Source organism: Corella eumyota, chromosome 2 (genome assembly GCF_963082875.1).
Source record: "Corella eumyota chromosome 2, kaCorEumy4.1, whole genome shotgun sequence".
NCBI classification, from domain to species: domain Eukaryota; kingdom Metazoa; phylum Chordata; class Ascidiacea; order Phlebobranchia; family Corellidae; genus Corella; species Corella eumyota.
The window spans coordinates 17,944,917-17,960,098 of record NC_137491.1 but is presented as its reverse complement, the minus strand read 5'-3'; the positions used below and the strand labels follow the sequence as shown (position 1 = coordinate 17,960,098).

The 15,182-nt window shown below is 31.1% G+C and overlaps 2 protein-coding genes across 2 annotated transcripts; both read left to right on the top strand.

Annotated features, from left to right (window-relative positions):
• The first annotated feature begins 189 nt into the window (after positions 1-189).
• On the top strand, positions 190-5,580 carry LOC145743096 (beta,beta-carotene 15,15'-dioxygenase-like). Its single transcript, XM_082560984.1, has 12 exons — positions 190-276; positions 511-622; positions 816-962; positions 1,424-1,620; positions 2,085-2,253; positions 2,419-2,554; positions 3,086-3,249; positions 3,757-3,866; positions 4,271-4,445; positions 4,623-4,719; positions 5,140-5,298; positions 5,383-5,580. The coding sequence occupies exons 1-12, from the start codon at positions 207-209 to the stop codon at positions 5,434-5,436; spliced, it is 1,590 nt and encodes a 529-aa protein (XP_082417110.1). The 5' UTR covers positions 190-206; the 3' UTR covers positions 5,437-5,580.
• A 735-nt stretch (positions 5,581-6,315) lies between these two features.
• On the top strand, positions 6,316-15,152 carry LOC145742584 (uncharacterized). Its single transcript, XM_082560361.1, has 22 exons — positions 6,316-6,439; positions 7,218-7,360; positions 7,600-7,801; positions 8,248-8,394; positions 8,751-8,867; positions 8,935-9,048; positions 9,265-9,378; positions 9,817-9,940; positions 10,038-10,201; positions 10,691-10,820; positions 11,103-11,236; positions 11,645-11,764; positions 11,921-12,037; positions 12,118-12,243; positions 12,331-12,465; positions 13,049-13,162; positions 13,357-13,476; positions 13,602-13,709; positions 13,975-14,103; positions 14,383-14,538; positions 14,751-14,877; positions 14,981-15,152. The coding sequence occupies exons 1-22, from the start codon at positions 6,397-6,399 to the stop codon at positions 15,150-15,152; spliced, it is 2,856 nt and encodes a 951-aa protein (XP_082416487.1). The 5' UTR covers positions 6,316-6,396.
• Positions 15,153-15,182: the final 30 nt, after the last annotated feature.

Genomic DNA, 15,182 nt, shown 5'->3' with positions numbered 1-15,182 from the left:
TCACGAGACAATTTGTTTTGACAACATGTAAAAGAAGGTAGATTTTATTTTCCGTCAGTTTGGTATCATATTTTATTCAGAGCAAATTATAAACATTGTCTTGTGACTTGAGTAAATATTTATCTTTTTTGCCTGCAACAGTTTTATGAAAAATTCTTATTTGTAGAGTAGTTTTTTAAATTATTTTTATTTGCTTTGCTTTTAAAATGTCATCAAAAATGAATAATATTTTTGGAAATTTAAAAAGTGTGAATCCTACAAAATGTAGAATTATAGGTATATATATATAATTTATTGTTATAGCTTAGAAATAAAAGCATAAATTAAACAGGCCCACTGCTTTATAGCAAGCATTTTTGTAACAGGTGTATATATTATCGTATAATTTAAAATGTTGGGTTTTACTTTAAAAATCTACAGTTATCTGTTGTTCTATTTGAAATGCATTAATGCAAGAGTCAGCATTATATTTTTTATAATTAAACTAAGTAATTAGACTTACATTAACAGGTGATGTACCATTATGGCTAAGTGGAGATTTAATAAGAAATGGGCCGGGAGAATCAACATGTGGAAAAGAAATGTTTTATCATTGGTTTGATGGCCATGCTCTACTAAACAAGTAAATATCAATTAATGTTTAGGAATTTTGTTAAACATTTATGTTCAATATTTTTGCAGTTTTGGAAGTATTTTAAATTAAATGCAATATATTTGTAAACTTTTCATTTTTAACAATTTTTTTGCTATTTTGTCAATTTTTTGCTTTTTGGTCATTTTTTTGCCTTTTTTGATCTATTTTTTTTTAATTTAAGGTTTTCAATAAGCAATGGGGAGGTGGTTTATAGTAGCAAGTTTATTGACAATCTAACCTATCAAGAAAATCACAAAAACATGAGAATTATTCACGGAACTTTTGGCTCAAAAAGTGTCCCTGACCCTTGCAGGAATTTATTTTCAAGGTTACTTTACAGTTTTTTAAGAATTGTTTTTTACATTTATTAAATCTCGATGTATAAAGGTCGACTTTACGGCCTTAACATGGAGTAACATTGGTTACCCAAACCCAGTCTAGGGTTGTCGTGTGCAGTTTGGAAAATTATGGATTATAATTGCTTGATAAATAAACTGTGGATTAATTGTTGGCTCAGCATGAGTTCATACGAATTATAGCACTTTACTCAAGGGTACTAAGCATGGGTGCAGTGGGGATCGAACCCAGGACCTTGTTTAGTGGAGCCAAGAGCTCTGGCTACTACACCATGCAGATGGTAAATTTTAAATCCTTTTTAGTAAAGTTAAACAATTGTTTAACAAATTTTAATAAACTAAAATCTAAAAAAGAACATCTTTTAAACCGTAACTGCCTGTTATACTTGTAGACAGTACATCAGTTTTAAACCAAAATATAACACATTTATAGATTTTTTACCAAATATGTTTCGGGGCCACATTTTGACAATGTGAATGTCAACACAATACGATTAGGTGAGGTGTTTTATGCCCTAACCGACAATCCAACTGTTCACCAGTTCGACCCAGAGACTTTAAAGGCTGCCGAGAAGCCTTTTAGTGTTGGTAATGTTGCCGGCTCACTATTAACAGCCCATCCTCATGTGGGTAAGTTTTAGAAGCCTATTTTTATGTTTTATTTAAAAATATTTTACATACAACCATCATGGTTTTGATAGGCTATTAATTAAAAGGTTGGATTTGCAGTTGTAGGCAGCATGATGTAGTGATTAGAACACTTGGTTTCACCACATAAGCTCCGAGGTTCGATCCCCACTGCCCTCATGCATTGGCACCCTTGAGTAAGGCGCTATAAACAGTATAAACTTCTGCTAAGCCAGCACTCAATCAGCAGCATAATTGGTGAGCAAATATAATTTATGTTATCGCAAACTGTCAAAATTAACTTAAAACTGGGTCGGGGTAACTGATGTTATCCTATGTTTAGCTTGTGAAGTCAGTCTTCCCACATCGAGAATAAAGTTATAAAAAAAGGCTTTAAAGTATGTGATGTTTTGTTTTGCAAAAAAACTGTTTAAAAACTTTATTAACTTGTATTTTTTGGTATTAAGACTCAAATGGGGATTACTACAATATTGGTACAAAATTTGGTAAACAAACGGGCTACACTATTATGAAAGTGGATCATGCTGATATGAAAGGCGAAAATCCCCTTAAAAATATAAAGTGTGTTGAAACTGTAAATGCTGAAGACAGATGGAATCCTAGTTATTTTCACAGGTTAGAAAATTATTTCTAATAATTGGGCTGTGAAATTGGCTTTTTAGCATCAAGAATAAATTGAGTTAAAATATTAGGTTATGCAACTCCTATGGTTTTGCAGTTCTAAAAATTAGGAACCGAAAGTTTACACGATTCAAAACGATTAACTGCTTAAATTTTTAGTTTTGCAATTACTGATAACTACATTGTACTTCATGAACAAAATCTACGTACAAGTGTAACAAAATTATTAACGCCAGGTTTCTTGTGGAACGGTTTCCTTAGCACACTTCATGAGGATGAAACAAAAAATTCATTGGCAAATGAGAAGTTTTACACATTTTAATTTTATCAGTAATACTAAAGTGTCAAATATCTATAATAGGAATTACTACCATAATTTCACGAAGTTATCCAATCAAGAAAAAAGGTTATATTGAGCAGGGATATATATATTCAGTTTATATAAAAGGTTTTATTTTCTTTATTCGTGTTTTTTTGTAATTGGTAAAAAGTGAAATTATTGAGACTACTATTGACATTTTAATTGTTGTAATATAGTCACAACTTTTAAATAATATTTGCTTGTAATAATTTGCCTGCACACCACAAAAGGCAGTTTTATTTATTTCATAGGCCCATAAACTGGACAGGCATACATACAAAATGAATATATATTCTATTAAGCTTCATTACATATAGAATTGACGTTTTAGTACCACCCAATTTCTTGGATTTCTTAGACTTACTATTAAATTACTTAACTAAATTTAACTAAAATTTATACATATTAAATTATAATTTTTTGCAATTCAAGTATATATATTATTATTATTAATTTTAATTTTAGTTTCATGTAGTTGATAAAATTACTGGAAAGAAAATTCCAATTTCATTTTCGGCGAAAAGTCGGTTTTGCTTTCATCATATCAATGCCTATGAACAGTCGGTTGATAATAAGAAATTTATTGTTATGGACATGGTGTCTGCAGAAAAATCTACCATGCATTATTTGTGAGTTTCATTTATCAATATTTAAAACTTCATTGTTAAAACTTTTAATGTTGGAAGGTTGACTTGACAACCTAAACATAGAGTAACATTTGTTACCCAGACCCAGTCTCGAGTTGCCCTTAGCAATTTGAAATATTATAAAATATAATTGTCCGATATTTAAGGTGCTGATTAAGTGTTGGCATAGCAGAAGTTTATATTGTTTATAGTGCATTATTTAAGTACGCTACAGCATAAGTTGCAGTGGGGATTAAACCCAAGACCTCATGTAGTGAAACCAAATATTCTAACCACTACCGGTTTAAATAACGAAGTATTTGCTATTTAACCAGATTTTTTAGTTTTAATTCTTAGCATTTTTGTAAATAAAGTTTTTGTATTTTCATATATTCAAGAATATTTATTTTACTAGTTTGTTTTAAAAAATTTGTTTAAGTTTTCCTTTTGCTAGTATATTTTCTCACTCTAATGTTTGTTTATATTTATCCTGAATTATTATAATTGTAGAACGTATGGCCAGATTTTGTCGGATGATTCAGCGTTGTTGCAACCTGATAAACTTACCACTCCTCAAAGATATGTTTTACCTCTTGACATTGATGACAGCACACCGAAAGGTAAACTGTAAAGAAAAATTAAGTTTCGACAACTATCTTTATAGTACAACAAACTTGTTTACTTTAAGTTTTGAACTTTAAAAAATATTATGAATATCTAATTTTAGCTAAAGTTTTTAATTTCTATAATTTTAAAATTTATTGAAAATTAGTTAGTTACCTAGCAGACAAAAAACTTGAAAAAATTAAAGTGAAGTTTTAAATATATTCTTATTAAGTATAAATTATTAATTTTTTTAAAAATGCTAGCCCAACCATATTTTAATGCAATTAATTTTCTATTTGAAATGAGTGACTATATTGCCCAAATGTAGGGTTCCATTTGTTACCCTGACCAAGTCTTAAGTTTGCTTTTGTAGTTTTTAATAAAAGGAATAATAGTTTTTGATTTTATAATATTTTAGATACAAACTTGGTCACAATTCCTGGCTGTAGTGCTACTGCCCAGCTTCAAAATGACGGATCAGTTTACCTTCAACCTGAGGCCTTGTTTCCAGATAATTTAGAAGAAAAATTTTCTCTAAGTTCGGTCGAGCTACCAAGAATTAACTACAAAAATTGTAACGGACGAAAACACAGGTTAAACTTCTGTTCAAAAAATAATACTTAAATAGTTTTAAAGTTTGGCAAAGGCCAAAGTATGTAATGTTTTTTTTATCCAATTAGACACTTTTTATCGCATAAAAAAAAACAAATAATTTATGTTATTTCAAAACTTACAAAAAGGGTTTTTTCAAAACAGTTCTGTTTATTTAGATACATGTATGGTCTAGCCTCAAGCACCACTGAATTATTCACAAGTCTCATTAAACTGGATGTGGATTCTAAACAAATCTTAACATGGAATGAAAAGGTATTTTTATTCGGGTTTTTATCAATATTTTTTTACAGGATTAATTTGCGATGTAGCATCTTTAAGTTAGAAGGTTGCGGGTAAATGTATAAATTCAGAATAGAATTGGCAAATTAATAAGACATTATCATCAGGTAAATATATATAAAAAAAACTGCCAATTCGAAGTTATTTTGGGTATTTAAACATTTAGTTGCGGGGTTTACGATTGAACCTCTTGATATTTGTTCTGCTGGTTAACTGTTGTCTTAGCAGGAATTTATACTGCTTCTAGCACCTTACTCAAGGACGCTGCAGCAAAAGAGCAGAGGAAATCGAACCCAGGACGTTATGTAGCGTAGCCAAGTGTTCTGACCACTACACCACGCTGCCAGTCAAAAAAATTGGAGTATATAAATTACCGTTCGTTTATTGTTATAGGGTTATCATCCATCTGAAGCAGTTTTTGTGGGCAAACCCGATGCTGTTAATGAAGATGACGGGGTTATTTTATCAGTGGCCATACACAACGATATAAACGTGCCATCATTTTTACTCATTTTAGATGCTTGTTCGTTCCAAGAGATTGCTAGGGCTGAGGTACTGGTAGTATTGTACAAAATGTTTAGTTTTTTAACTAAGTTGTTTTAAAAAATTTTTAATTTACTAACTTGTTATTTTTAGATTGATGCTAAGCCTCCACTTGGTTTTCATGGAATGTTTTCAGGAAAACTTTAAGAATTTAAACAAAATAACAACAATCTACCTTTACTTTATGTAAACAATTTTTCCAACTTTTTTTACAAACTTTTTTGTTTCAACTTTTGTAGACATTGTTTAAAGTAACTTTTATTTTCGAATATATATTAAAAGTTAGTAATATCTTTAAAAGCAGGGTAAAATTTGTTAGATTTTAGATATTATATTTCATGTTGAGTTAAACTAAAAAAAACGCGGTATCTTTTTTACTAACTATTATGTAAAAAAATTGATGGTTATTAACAAATGAATAGACCGGCAGCGTGGTGTAGTGGTAAGAAAACTTGCTACACCACCATGAGGTCGTGAGTTCAATCCCCACTAATCTCGTGCTGTAAGACGCTTTAAACAGTATGAACTCCTACTGAGCCAGCACTTAATCACCAAAATAATTATCGGGCGATTATAATCTATAATATCCCAAACTGCCACAGGCAACTCGAGACTGGGTCGGAGTAACTAATGTTATTCTATGTTTAAGTCGCGCATTCGAGTTTCCCACATCGAGGATAAAGATATATAAATATAAAAATATATATATATTAAATTAAAAAAACAAACGCTTGTTAATGCGCATTAAATATCAAGAATCTTTGCAATGGCAAACCAAAACAATTTATTTCATTGAAAAACAGATGTTGTAATAATTTAAATATATGTAGTGCACTTTAAAATATTTTTTATTTGAACAGATTTGCATGAGAGTTTTAAGTACCACAACTTCTATATAACAGAAAAAGATTATAACATTTTTTTAGTTTTAAAAAATATATGTTTATATTAGAAGTTTTAAAAAAGTTATTGCTACTCAAATATAGGAAAATTTATTGGATGTTGAATGGACAGTTTTATATTTTCAGAAAAAGTCGTCTTAAATTAAGGAAGTTAAGAAAATTGTAGCATTTATTTTATATTATTTATTCCTCAACCACTTATGAAATGAAACTATTGATATTAACAATTTTTTTGCAATATCTCTCAGGTAGGCAGATTTAAATTTCAAAAATAGTTATTTTACAACTTTGTTTCAATCAGATTCAAACCGTTAAGAATTTTTTTATTTTTTATTTTGGTTTTTCGCACATTGATAAAAGTAAATAATAAATACGATATACAATTAATATCACAACAATGCGACGGGAAAAAATGACAAAATCAATTTAATGATTTAAAACATGCCAAAAGTAATAATGTTTACATAAAGATGTTAAGTATGGTATGGCATGGTCAACGAACCCAATTTAAAAACCTAACTTTCATGATAATACTATGTATATGTCTTATTGGTCTGTTTAAGTCTCAAGATGCATTTAACAGTTTAATATATTGTAATATAGTTTATTTACCGATTTTGTGAGGTCGTGAGTTCAATTCTCAATAATCTCATGCTGTAGCGCCCTTGAGTAAGCCGCTAAATACGGTATGAACCCCTGTTGAGCCAGCACTTAATCAGCGGCATAATTATCGGGTAATTTAATTCTATAATACCCCAAACTGCCACAGGAACTCGAGAGTGGGTCAGGGTAACTGATGTTACTCTATGTTTAGGTCGCGCATACGACTTTTCCACATCGAGGATAAATTTATATACAAAAAAAAATTGTTATACTATTACAAGCTAATGTTTTACATAAAAACACAAAGGGGTATCATTGGTAGGGATTAAATTTCAAGTATTGGCTACAAGTCTTAGGCAGACGAAAAAGTCTATGCAATTTTTGCTGTACTGTCACCAAAAACGAATTTGTATATTTATTTAGTTCATGTAAGAGCACAAGCTTGCGGTGGAAAATTAACAACAGCGCAAGGCCAAATGTACTTGCCAGGATACAGAAGTCGACGTTACGATAACAACCTGGTGTGTGTTTGGGAACTGGAATTCGAAGACGTGGATTTTATAACTGTAAGTTTACTTTAAATATTATGTCCTTATTGGTATGTCTGTCTAGATAAAAAATAATGTAACATATACGATTTAATTAAGAAAATTTTATATATTTTGCAACAGAAGGTTATTTTTTAATTATATTTGCGCCCTAAATAAGGCTAAAATAACATGGCAGCGTTACCATTACAAAATTTCGAGTTTTTTTTAAAATAACACAACTGTTTTGTATTTAATTTTTTTTTAATTATGTCCAGATTACAGTCCAAGATTTGCAAATTGAAAACGGAGGTACATGTGTAAAAGATTCGATCGAAATCAAATTTTCTAACAAAGAACCTGACGTGATTTGTGGTTACAGGCCACCACCAAAGCCTTTCTCCGGTGCTGGTCCTTCTACTTTTACATTTAAAAGCGACGGCGATACAGCGTATAGAGGATTTTACGCAAGATACACTGGTAGAGTAACTACTAATAATATAAGTTCAATTGTAAATGCTTTGTCACTAGGAGGGCAGCGTGGTGTAGTGGTAAGAACACTTGTTACACCACACATAAGGTCGTGGGTTCCATCTCCACTGACCTCATGCTGTAGCGCCCTTGAGAAAGGCTATATATAAACGATATGAGCTCCTGCTGAGCCAGCACTTAATCAGCAGCATAATTATCAGGCAATTATAATCTATAATATCCCAAACTGCCACAGGCAACTCGAAACTGGGTCCGAGTAACTGATGTTACTCTATGTTTAAGTCGCGCATTTGCTTTTCCCACATCGAGGATAAAGATATATACAAAAAAATGACTGTAATTTTTTTATGTGCACTTGTGTAAAATGTTTTAAAATAAATGTTAAAATATTAAACGCAAGAACTATAAAAGAAAACAACAATTTTTTTTATCAGTAAATAAAGGGGTTTTGCCCCCACCAGACCCTTGTAAACCGGACCCCTGTAAAAATGGCGGAACTTGTACCAGCCAAGGGAGAGCGTTCGAGTGCGCATGCGCAGAAGGATTTACAGGGACAACGTGTGAAGAAGTTGTAGAAGCCAGTAAGTGTTCCTATTTTTATGGCATCATATCCCTATTTGTTCCTTATTTTTTTACTATAGAGAAATTTTCTTCTTCATGGTACGTGTACGAGTTAATTTTTTTAAAGCTAGTTTTTTATTCTTATTGCATCTTAAAACCTTATGTGGAGTAAGCCTATGCTATGTTTAGTTATATAACTGTTATATTTTTTTCTGTTATTGTCTGCTATTTTTAATATTAAAGTGTCTAACAATAGTTCCCATGGTTTTATTGACTATTATTTTGTATCCCTTACCTAAAAAAAACTTAAAGTTTATGATTTTTTCTTAAGCGTTGTTAAATTTTTTAGCTTTGTTATATTCTAACTAATTTTTAGGTGCAGTTGACCATTGCGACCCGGACCCTTGTCAAAACGGGGCCACGTGTTCAGCAACTGACGACAATTTCACGTGCGCATGCGCAGAAGGCTGGACAGGGACAATCTGTGATGAAGGTAAATAAAAAAATGTTATTTTATAAAAAAATTCTACATAAAATTGATCCTTTATTTTTTTTTAAAGATATAAATGAATGTAGTTCGGACCCTTGCCAAAATGGTGGAACTTGTGAAAATGGGGTAAATAAATTTACTTGCGCTTGCGCAGACGGGTGGACAGACGACACTTGTGAAACCAGTAAGGAAAAAATTTAATTTTTTTAAATAATAAATTGGTTGAATTTTAGTTTTAAACTATAAAAATAATGAGACAAACTACAATTTATATCCTTAACTATAATTGTAAGTGATAATATTAGAAAAATGTTATCAACTTAAGTTTATATTTTTGATTTAAAATTGCATTAATATTTGTATTTTTAGTTCCTAATAACCCAGCTTCATTTGTTATTAGATGTAGACGAATGCGCTTCGAACCCTTGCCAAAACGAGGCAGAATGTGTTGATGACGTCAATCAATTTACTTGTAATTGCCAACCAGGATGGGAAGGTGTTTTATGCGACGAAAGTAAGTTTCTTTTGTCATTTTAAATATATACAAAAAAACGGTAAAAAGTTAAACAAGAAGTCAAGGTTTATTATTTGGCACCGGATTAAAAATGTTAGGTTAAGTTTTTAAAAATAATGCTGAATAATAAACTGACAGACAGAGTTTTGAATCAGGTGTTGAACTAAAAATTAACTCTCTGTAAGTTTGGAGAAAGACTACTTAAAGTCGGCAGATGTTATCACTTTTGCCATTGGTAATTTTTGGTTTGGCATAAGCAGTTTTTAAATATTTGTAACGCAGTATCAATCAAAAAATGAGTATATAAAAACTACATTTTCACTCTTTAATAAACTTTTATATGTTTTTCTGTTAAAATTTTATAACATTAGTAGTCGCCATTAATGTTTCTTAGCGAAATTATTTGTTACATTTTTAAAGTTTTTACGATATTTTTAGATATAGACGAATGTAAATCGTCCCCTTGTTTAAATGGTGGGACATGTGAAGACGGAATTAACATGTTTACGTGCGCATGCGCAGACGGGTGGAGCGGAGACACTTGTATGGAAGGTATTTTAAAGTAAAACTAAAATCACAAAAAGTTAAAAAAATTTTTGCTTTATTTTTATCAAACTTTTAAATACTAATTATTTGAATTACTTTTTTTTATCTTAACTTAATTGTTCTTATATTATTTGTCTTCGAAAAACGAAAAAACCGAGTTTAGATATAAATGAGTGTGACTCAAACCCGTGTTTGAACGATGGTACTTGTGTTAACGGAGTTAACCAATTCGAATGTATTTGTACAATGGAGTGGTCTGGAATAACTTGTGATATTCGTAAGAAATAAGCGCTGCAAGCCTACGTCGCTTTATACAGAACCTTTAGTGCCTTTTTTAAAACTATGTTGTTCTGTTGTTATAGACGCTTTATGCTTTCCCTTGACAGCTTGTTTTTAACGCAAGTGTAAAAATGCTTAGTTTTAAAGCCAACCATTTTAGCAATATGCGCTTGTTCTATGTTAGCATTAGCAATAACGCTTTTAAGCAAAGCTCTTTAGATATATGGTGGATGAAACTACTGAGGAAAGGCTCTCGTTAGGCAGTTAGCACTTTTAAATATTTTGTATATAATAATAGTTCTTTAATGCCAATGTTAAATCTTGTAATTTCAAATTGCCATATTTGTTGATCTTGCGTTGGACTTCTAGTTGTAGAAAAGCTTGAGTAAAGGTAAACAGACAACGCTACGCTTGTTGGCTATATAAAACGTAATTGTACTTACCTGTTTAGTGATTTTGTGCATTTTTAAAGATATACCGCTACCAGAAGTAAAAGAAGTTAATGTTTGTGATCCTAACCCTTGTTTAAACGAAGCTTCTTGTGTTGATAATAACGGAGAGTTTTCTTGTATTTGCTTGGACGGTTGGACTGGCAAGACTTGTGACATCAGTAAGCTGTAGTCAATAGCTGCTTGCTTTGCACAATTAAGTGTTTTTATTCAGAACTGACATAGAAATAGTGTTAGTAATGCTTGATTCTACCTATTTTTTAATTTGGATAACGCTTACTACCCTTAAATATTGAGAAATTCTTTTTATAACTCTTTTTAAACAGAACATGTAGAATACCCTTTTAAGGAAAGACCTTAAATGTTAAGTTTTGGTCCATAAAGCAGTTTGTTTAGCTTTGCTTGCTTATTAATGTAGTATAAAGATTATATATAAAAGTAATGCTCGAGTAACATACATACTGAAATAGATATAAACGAATGCGAATCAAGCCCTTGTTTAAATGGCGGAGAATGCAACGATGAAATTGCTAGATATACTTGCACTTGTGTAAAGGGTTGGACTGGAGTACATTGTGAAGAAAGTGAGTTTTTATAAGCTTAACTGCAAGGAACTTTAAGTTATCCTAGCGATTGCTTTGCTTGTGTTATGCATTTGCTACTATGCAACAAAGATTTAATGTTGCTCAATATCAAGTTGATAATTTTTCTATAGCTTGCTTGATATATCATTCTAATTGCTGTAACTTTATGTCTATTAAGGTTTGCTATTATATCTTCTTACAGGCCCTCTTTATGCTTAAAAGCTTTTATACCTTGTTCTACAGCCATTTAGTTACTAAAGGTGGTATATATTAGCAAAAGTTTATTTACAGAAATAGTAAATTCTGCAGTGCCCTTGCTTTTATAGCTTTGCTTAGATGTTGTAGGCTTTAGCATGCAAGTATTTCGTTGCAAGAGATTTTGGAAGGCTAGCTTAATTTTTTTTACAGAAATAGACAGTTGTGATTCAGCGCCTTGTCAAAACGGTGGAACTTGTAAAAGTAATAACGATGGTTTTACTTGTCAGTGTTTATCTGGTTGGACCGGGCCAACATGTTTATTAAAAGAAGGTAAAAACAAAATAAAAATTTTGTAAGTTAATACAACCCGATCTACCTATTATTCAGAACAAATAACTAATTTAAGTAAACGTAAGTGGACTTCATTTAAACAATCTATTATAAATTTAATTCATAAAAACAATTCATTCTTTTTTCCTTTTTTAGAGGCCAAAGATTACTGCAGCCCAAACCCTTGTAGAAACGGCGGAACTTGCAGAAATGATGGCGACGGCTTTAAGTGTTCCTGTTCACCCGGATTTCGAGGCTTGACTTGCACACAGGGCAAGTTGTAGTGCAATTTTGTATACTTACTTTTATATATAGAAGTTGTGATTTTAAAGGTTTAATTTAATTCTGTTTAGATGTTGATGAATGTTCGTCGAATCCTTGCCTAAATGGAGGAAGATGTACAAATAAAGTAAACTCATATGCATGTCGATGTAAAGACGGTTATACTGGTGATAGGTGTGAAAATGAACCACCAAAAGGTAACAAATATATTAATAAAAGTAGTGATCTTTTGCTATAGAAATATGCCTTTTTTTATAAAGATATACTGCTAATTTGTGTTTAAGTTGAAGAAGCAGGTGATCCAAATGACCCTTGTAACCCGAATCCATGCCATAACGAAGCAGAGTGTATGGATTTGGGTGACGGAGATATTTTTTGTTTTTGCAAAGACGGATTCGACGGGGACTTATGCGAAGAGGGTAAACTTGGTGGGGTTGCTGGTCTTTATTTTAACCTTATTGAAAGATTTTTGTGTCAGAAAGCGACTTGATTGTAATTTGGTGTTAGAATACAAATCAAATTAGTCAGATTTGTTAAAAGCAATCACGAAAGACAATTTTTTTGTCGTTTGGATTAAAACATGTACAACAATTAAACTGTTGGTGTAGTTGTATCACTGGTTTTGTTTCAAAACACAACTTGACGATGTAGCCTTGGTGAATTATTTCCAAAACATTTCTAACAATGGTTTAAAATGTAATGTGGTAGTTGGGCTTGAATTTTAATTCTGCTTAATAAAATCCCCTTATTGGTAAATATGTACAACAATTAAACTGTTGGTATATTTGTATCATTTTTTTTAAACACAACTTGACGATGTAGCCTTGGTGTATTACTTACAAAACATTTCTAGCAATGCTTTGAAATATAAAGTGATAGTTGGGCTTACGTATTTTACTTCTGTTTTATAAAATACTTTAGTTTTGGTGTTTTTCACTTGTGCAATATCATTGTATTACACCTTGTATGCAATAAAAAAACTTAAAATGAACCCGTGTAAAGGCGAGAGCGCTTGCGTGCCCAATCCGTGTGAAAATGGGGGGACTTGTATCAAATGGTCAGACTCGTTTACTTGTACTTGTGCGAGAGGTTATAACGGAGATACGTGTTCGAATGGTAAGAAATAGAAAACGGTGAATAAATAAAGTGAATCTAAGCGGTAATAATTTATGAATGTCTTTTAAATAAATAAAAAAAACAAGGCTATATTGTAAGCCGCCTCAAAGTTACAATTAAGCGACATTTCTTTATTTTCAACTTTCAAAAGACATCAAGCACCTTCTACCTTTTTAACTTGAATTTATTGTTAGATATTGACGAATGCAAATCGAACCCATGTGCAGACGACTTGGTTTGCGTTGACAAAGTAAACAGTTACATTTGTCGAAAGGAATGCGATCCTGGCTTTACTGGAGAAAAATGTGATATTGGTAAGTTTAGAACTATGTCGAAACTTACAATTCTTGTTAAAAAATTCATTTAGTTGTTCAATTTAAACTTGACAGGTAAATTATTAAAGCATAAATATTTATAATAATATGTAAATTTATTTAAGAAATTGATGAATGTGAAAGTAATCCATGTCAAAACGGTGGAACATGCTCAGATGAAATAAACCAATATTCATGTTCGTGTTCTGAAGACTATATGGGAGATTACTGTGGTAAAGTTGTTTTAAAAATAAAATTAATAAAATTTACTAATTTAACATAAAAACATATTCAAAAGTTAATTGGCCTTTATTGGGTATAGATTTATTTTTGTTAAATTGTAAAAAATATAAGAAATGTTAAGAAAATATTGTTATGTGTAAACTATTAGCTTTTAGACTTATTATATATTTAACTTTAGACATAACTAAATGCCGATTACTCATAAACTAATTAAAAATTACTTTTTACCTACTAAGACTGTAACTGTAAATTTAGAAATCCATGCACTGTGCACTAGCGATCCGTGTGAGAACGATGCAGACTGTGAGATATTGCCTGGTAACAAAACATATCGTTGCTTGTGTAACATTGGTTGGAATGGAGCAAGGTGTCAAATTAAAGTTTGTAAGTTAAGTTTGTAAAATATTGCATTATTGTATCGTTTTTGGTATATAAAAAGCGACAAAAACGTTAACCCCGCTTATAATAGGCAGCTTGGTGCTTGCTTTTTAAATTGTAAAATTGATAAAATATGGGGTTAAATACAAACAACATTGGTTAATAGTTAAGAGTCAGTTGTTACAGATTATATATACAAAAACATATTACGTTTAGAGCTCACTGATAATTTATGTTCAAGATAACAGCGCCTTTTGAATATTAATTAATGAATTTATATTACAGCTGAAGGTTGCCCTGATCCACACGGGCAATCATCTTTTGTTCCTTTTGGCGCCAGTTTGGAAATTTCATGCAACGACGGCTTTGTTCTGATTGGTTCAGCTCGTATCATATGTTTGGAATCTGGATCTTTTGACAAGGAAATGCCACAATGCATGGGTAAGAAAATGCATTTTTGTTTATACGAATATATAAAGCTAGTTAAAATAAATCTTTGCTTACCAAACTGTGATTTTTGGACGTCTATAATTAACCACAGCGAACAAGAAAGATATTACTTTTTACTTAGTTCCATACACGTGATTTTGTGTTTTCTATGTAAGAAAACTTATTTATGTTTATATATAGAATTTGACAATATTTTTTTTAAGTTAATGGGACAGATACCTCATCTCGAGGAAATGGAAAGATATCACTGTTTATGATTGGCGTTATAGGTGCTGGTGGAGTGACATTTATCGCAATTGCGGGGTTTTTACTTTACGTATTTGTATTTGCGTAAGTAAGACTACAAAGAATTTATACATTTATATTTTATATCGCATTATTTTATTTGCACATTTTTTCATTTAGAAAGGCTAAAGTATTTTTTTGTATTTAGCCCTTGGAACTCGCCAGCTATAAAATCAAGAATGGCAGTCGCTTCTTCTACTTCTGATAAGAAACAACCTAAACCAAAGGAACCTACTATTAAAAAATTAAAAAAGCGAGGAAAGGTTGCAAGTACAAGCAAAAACAATAAACCAACTAAATCCGCATCAAAGAAAAAATAAAAATTTAAACTTGTAAAAAATTGTTGTTAT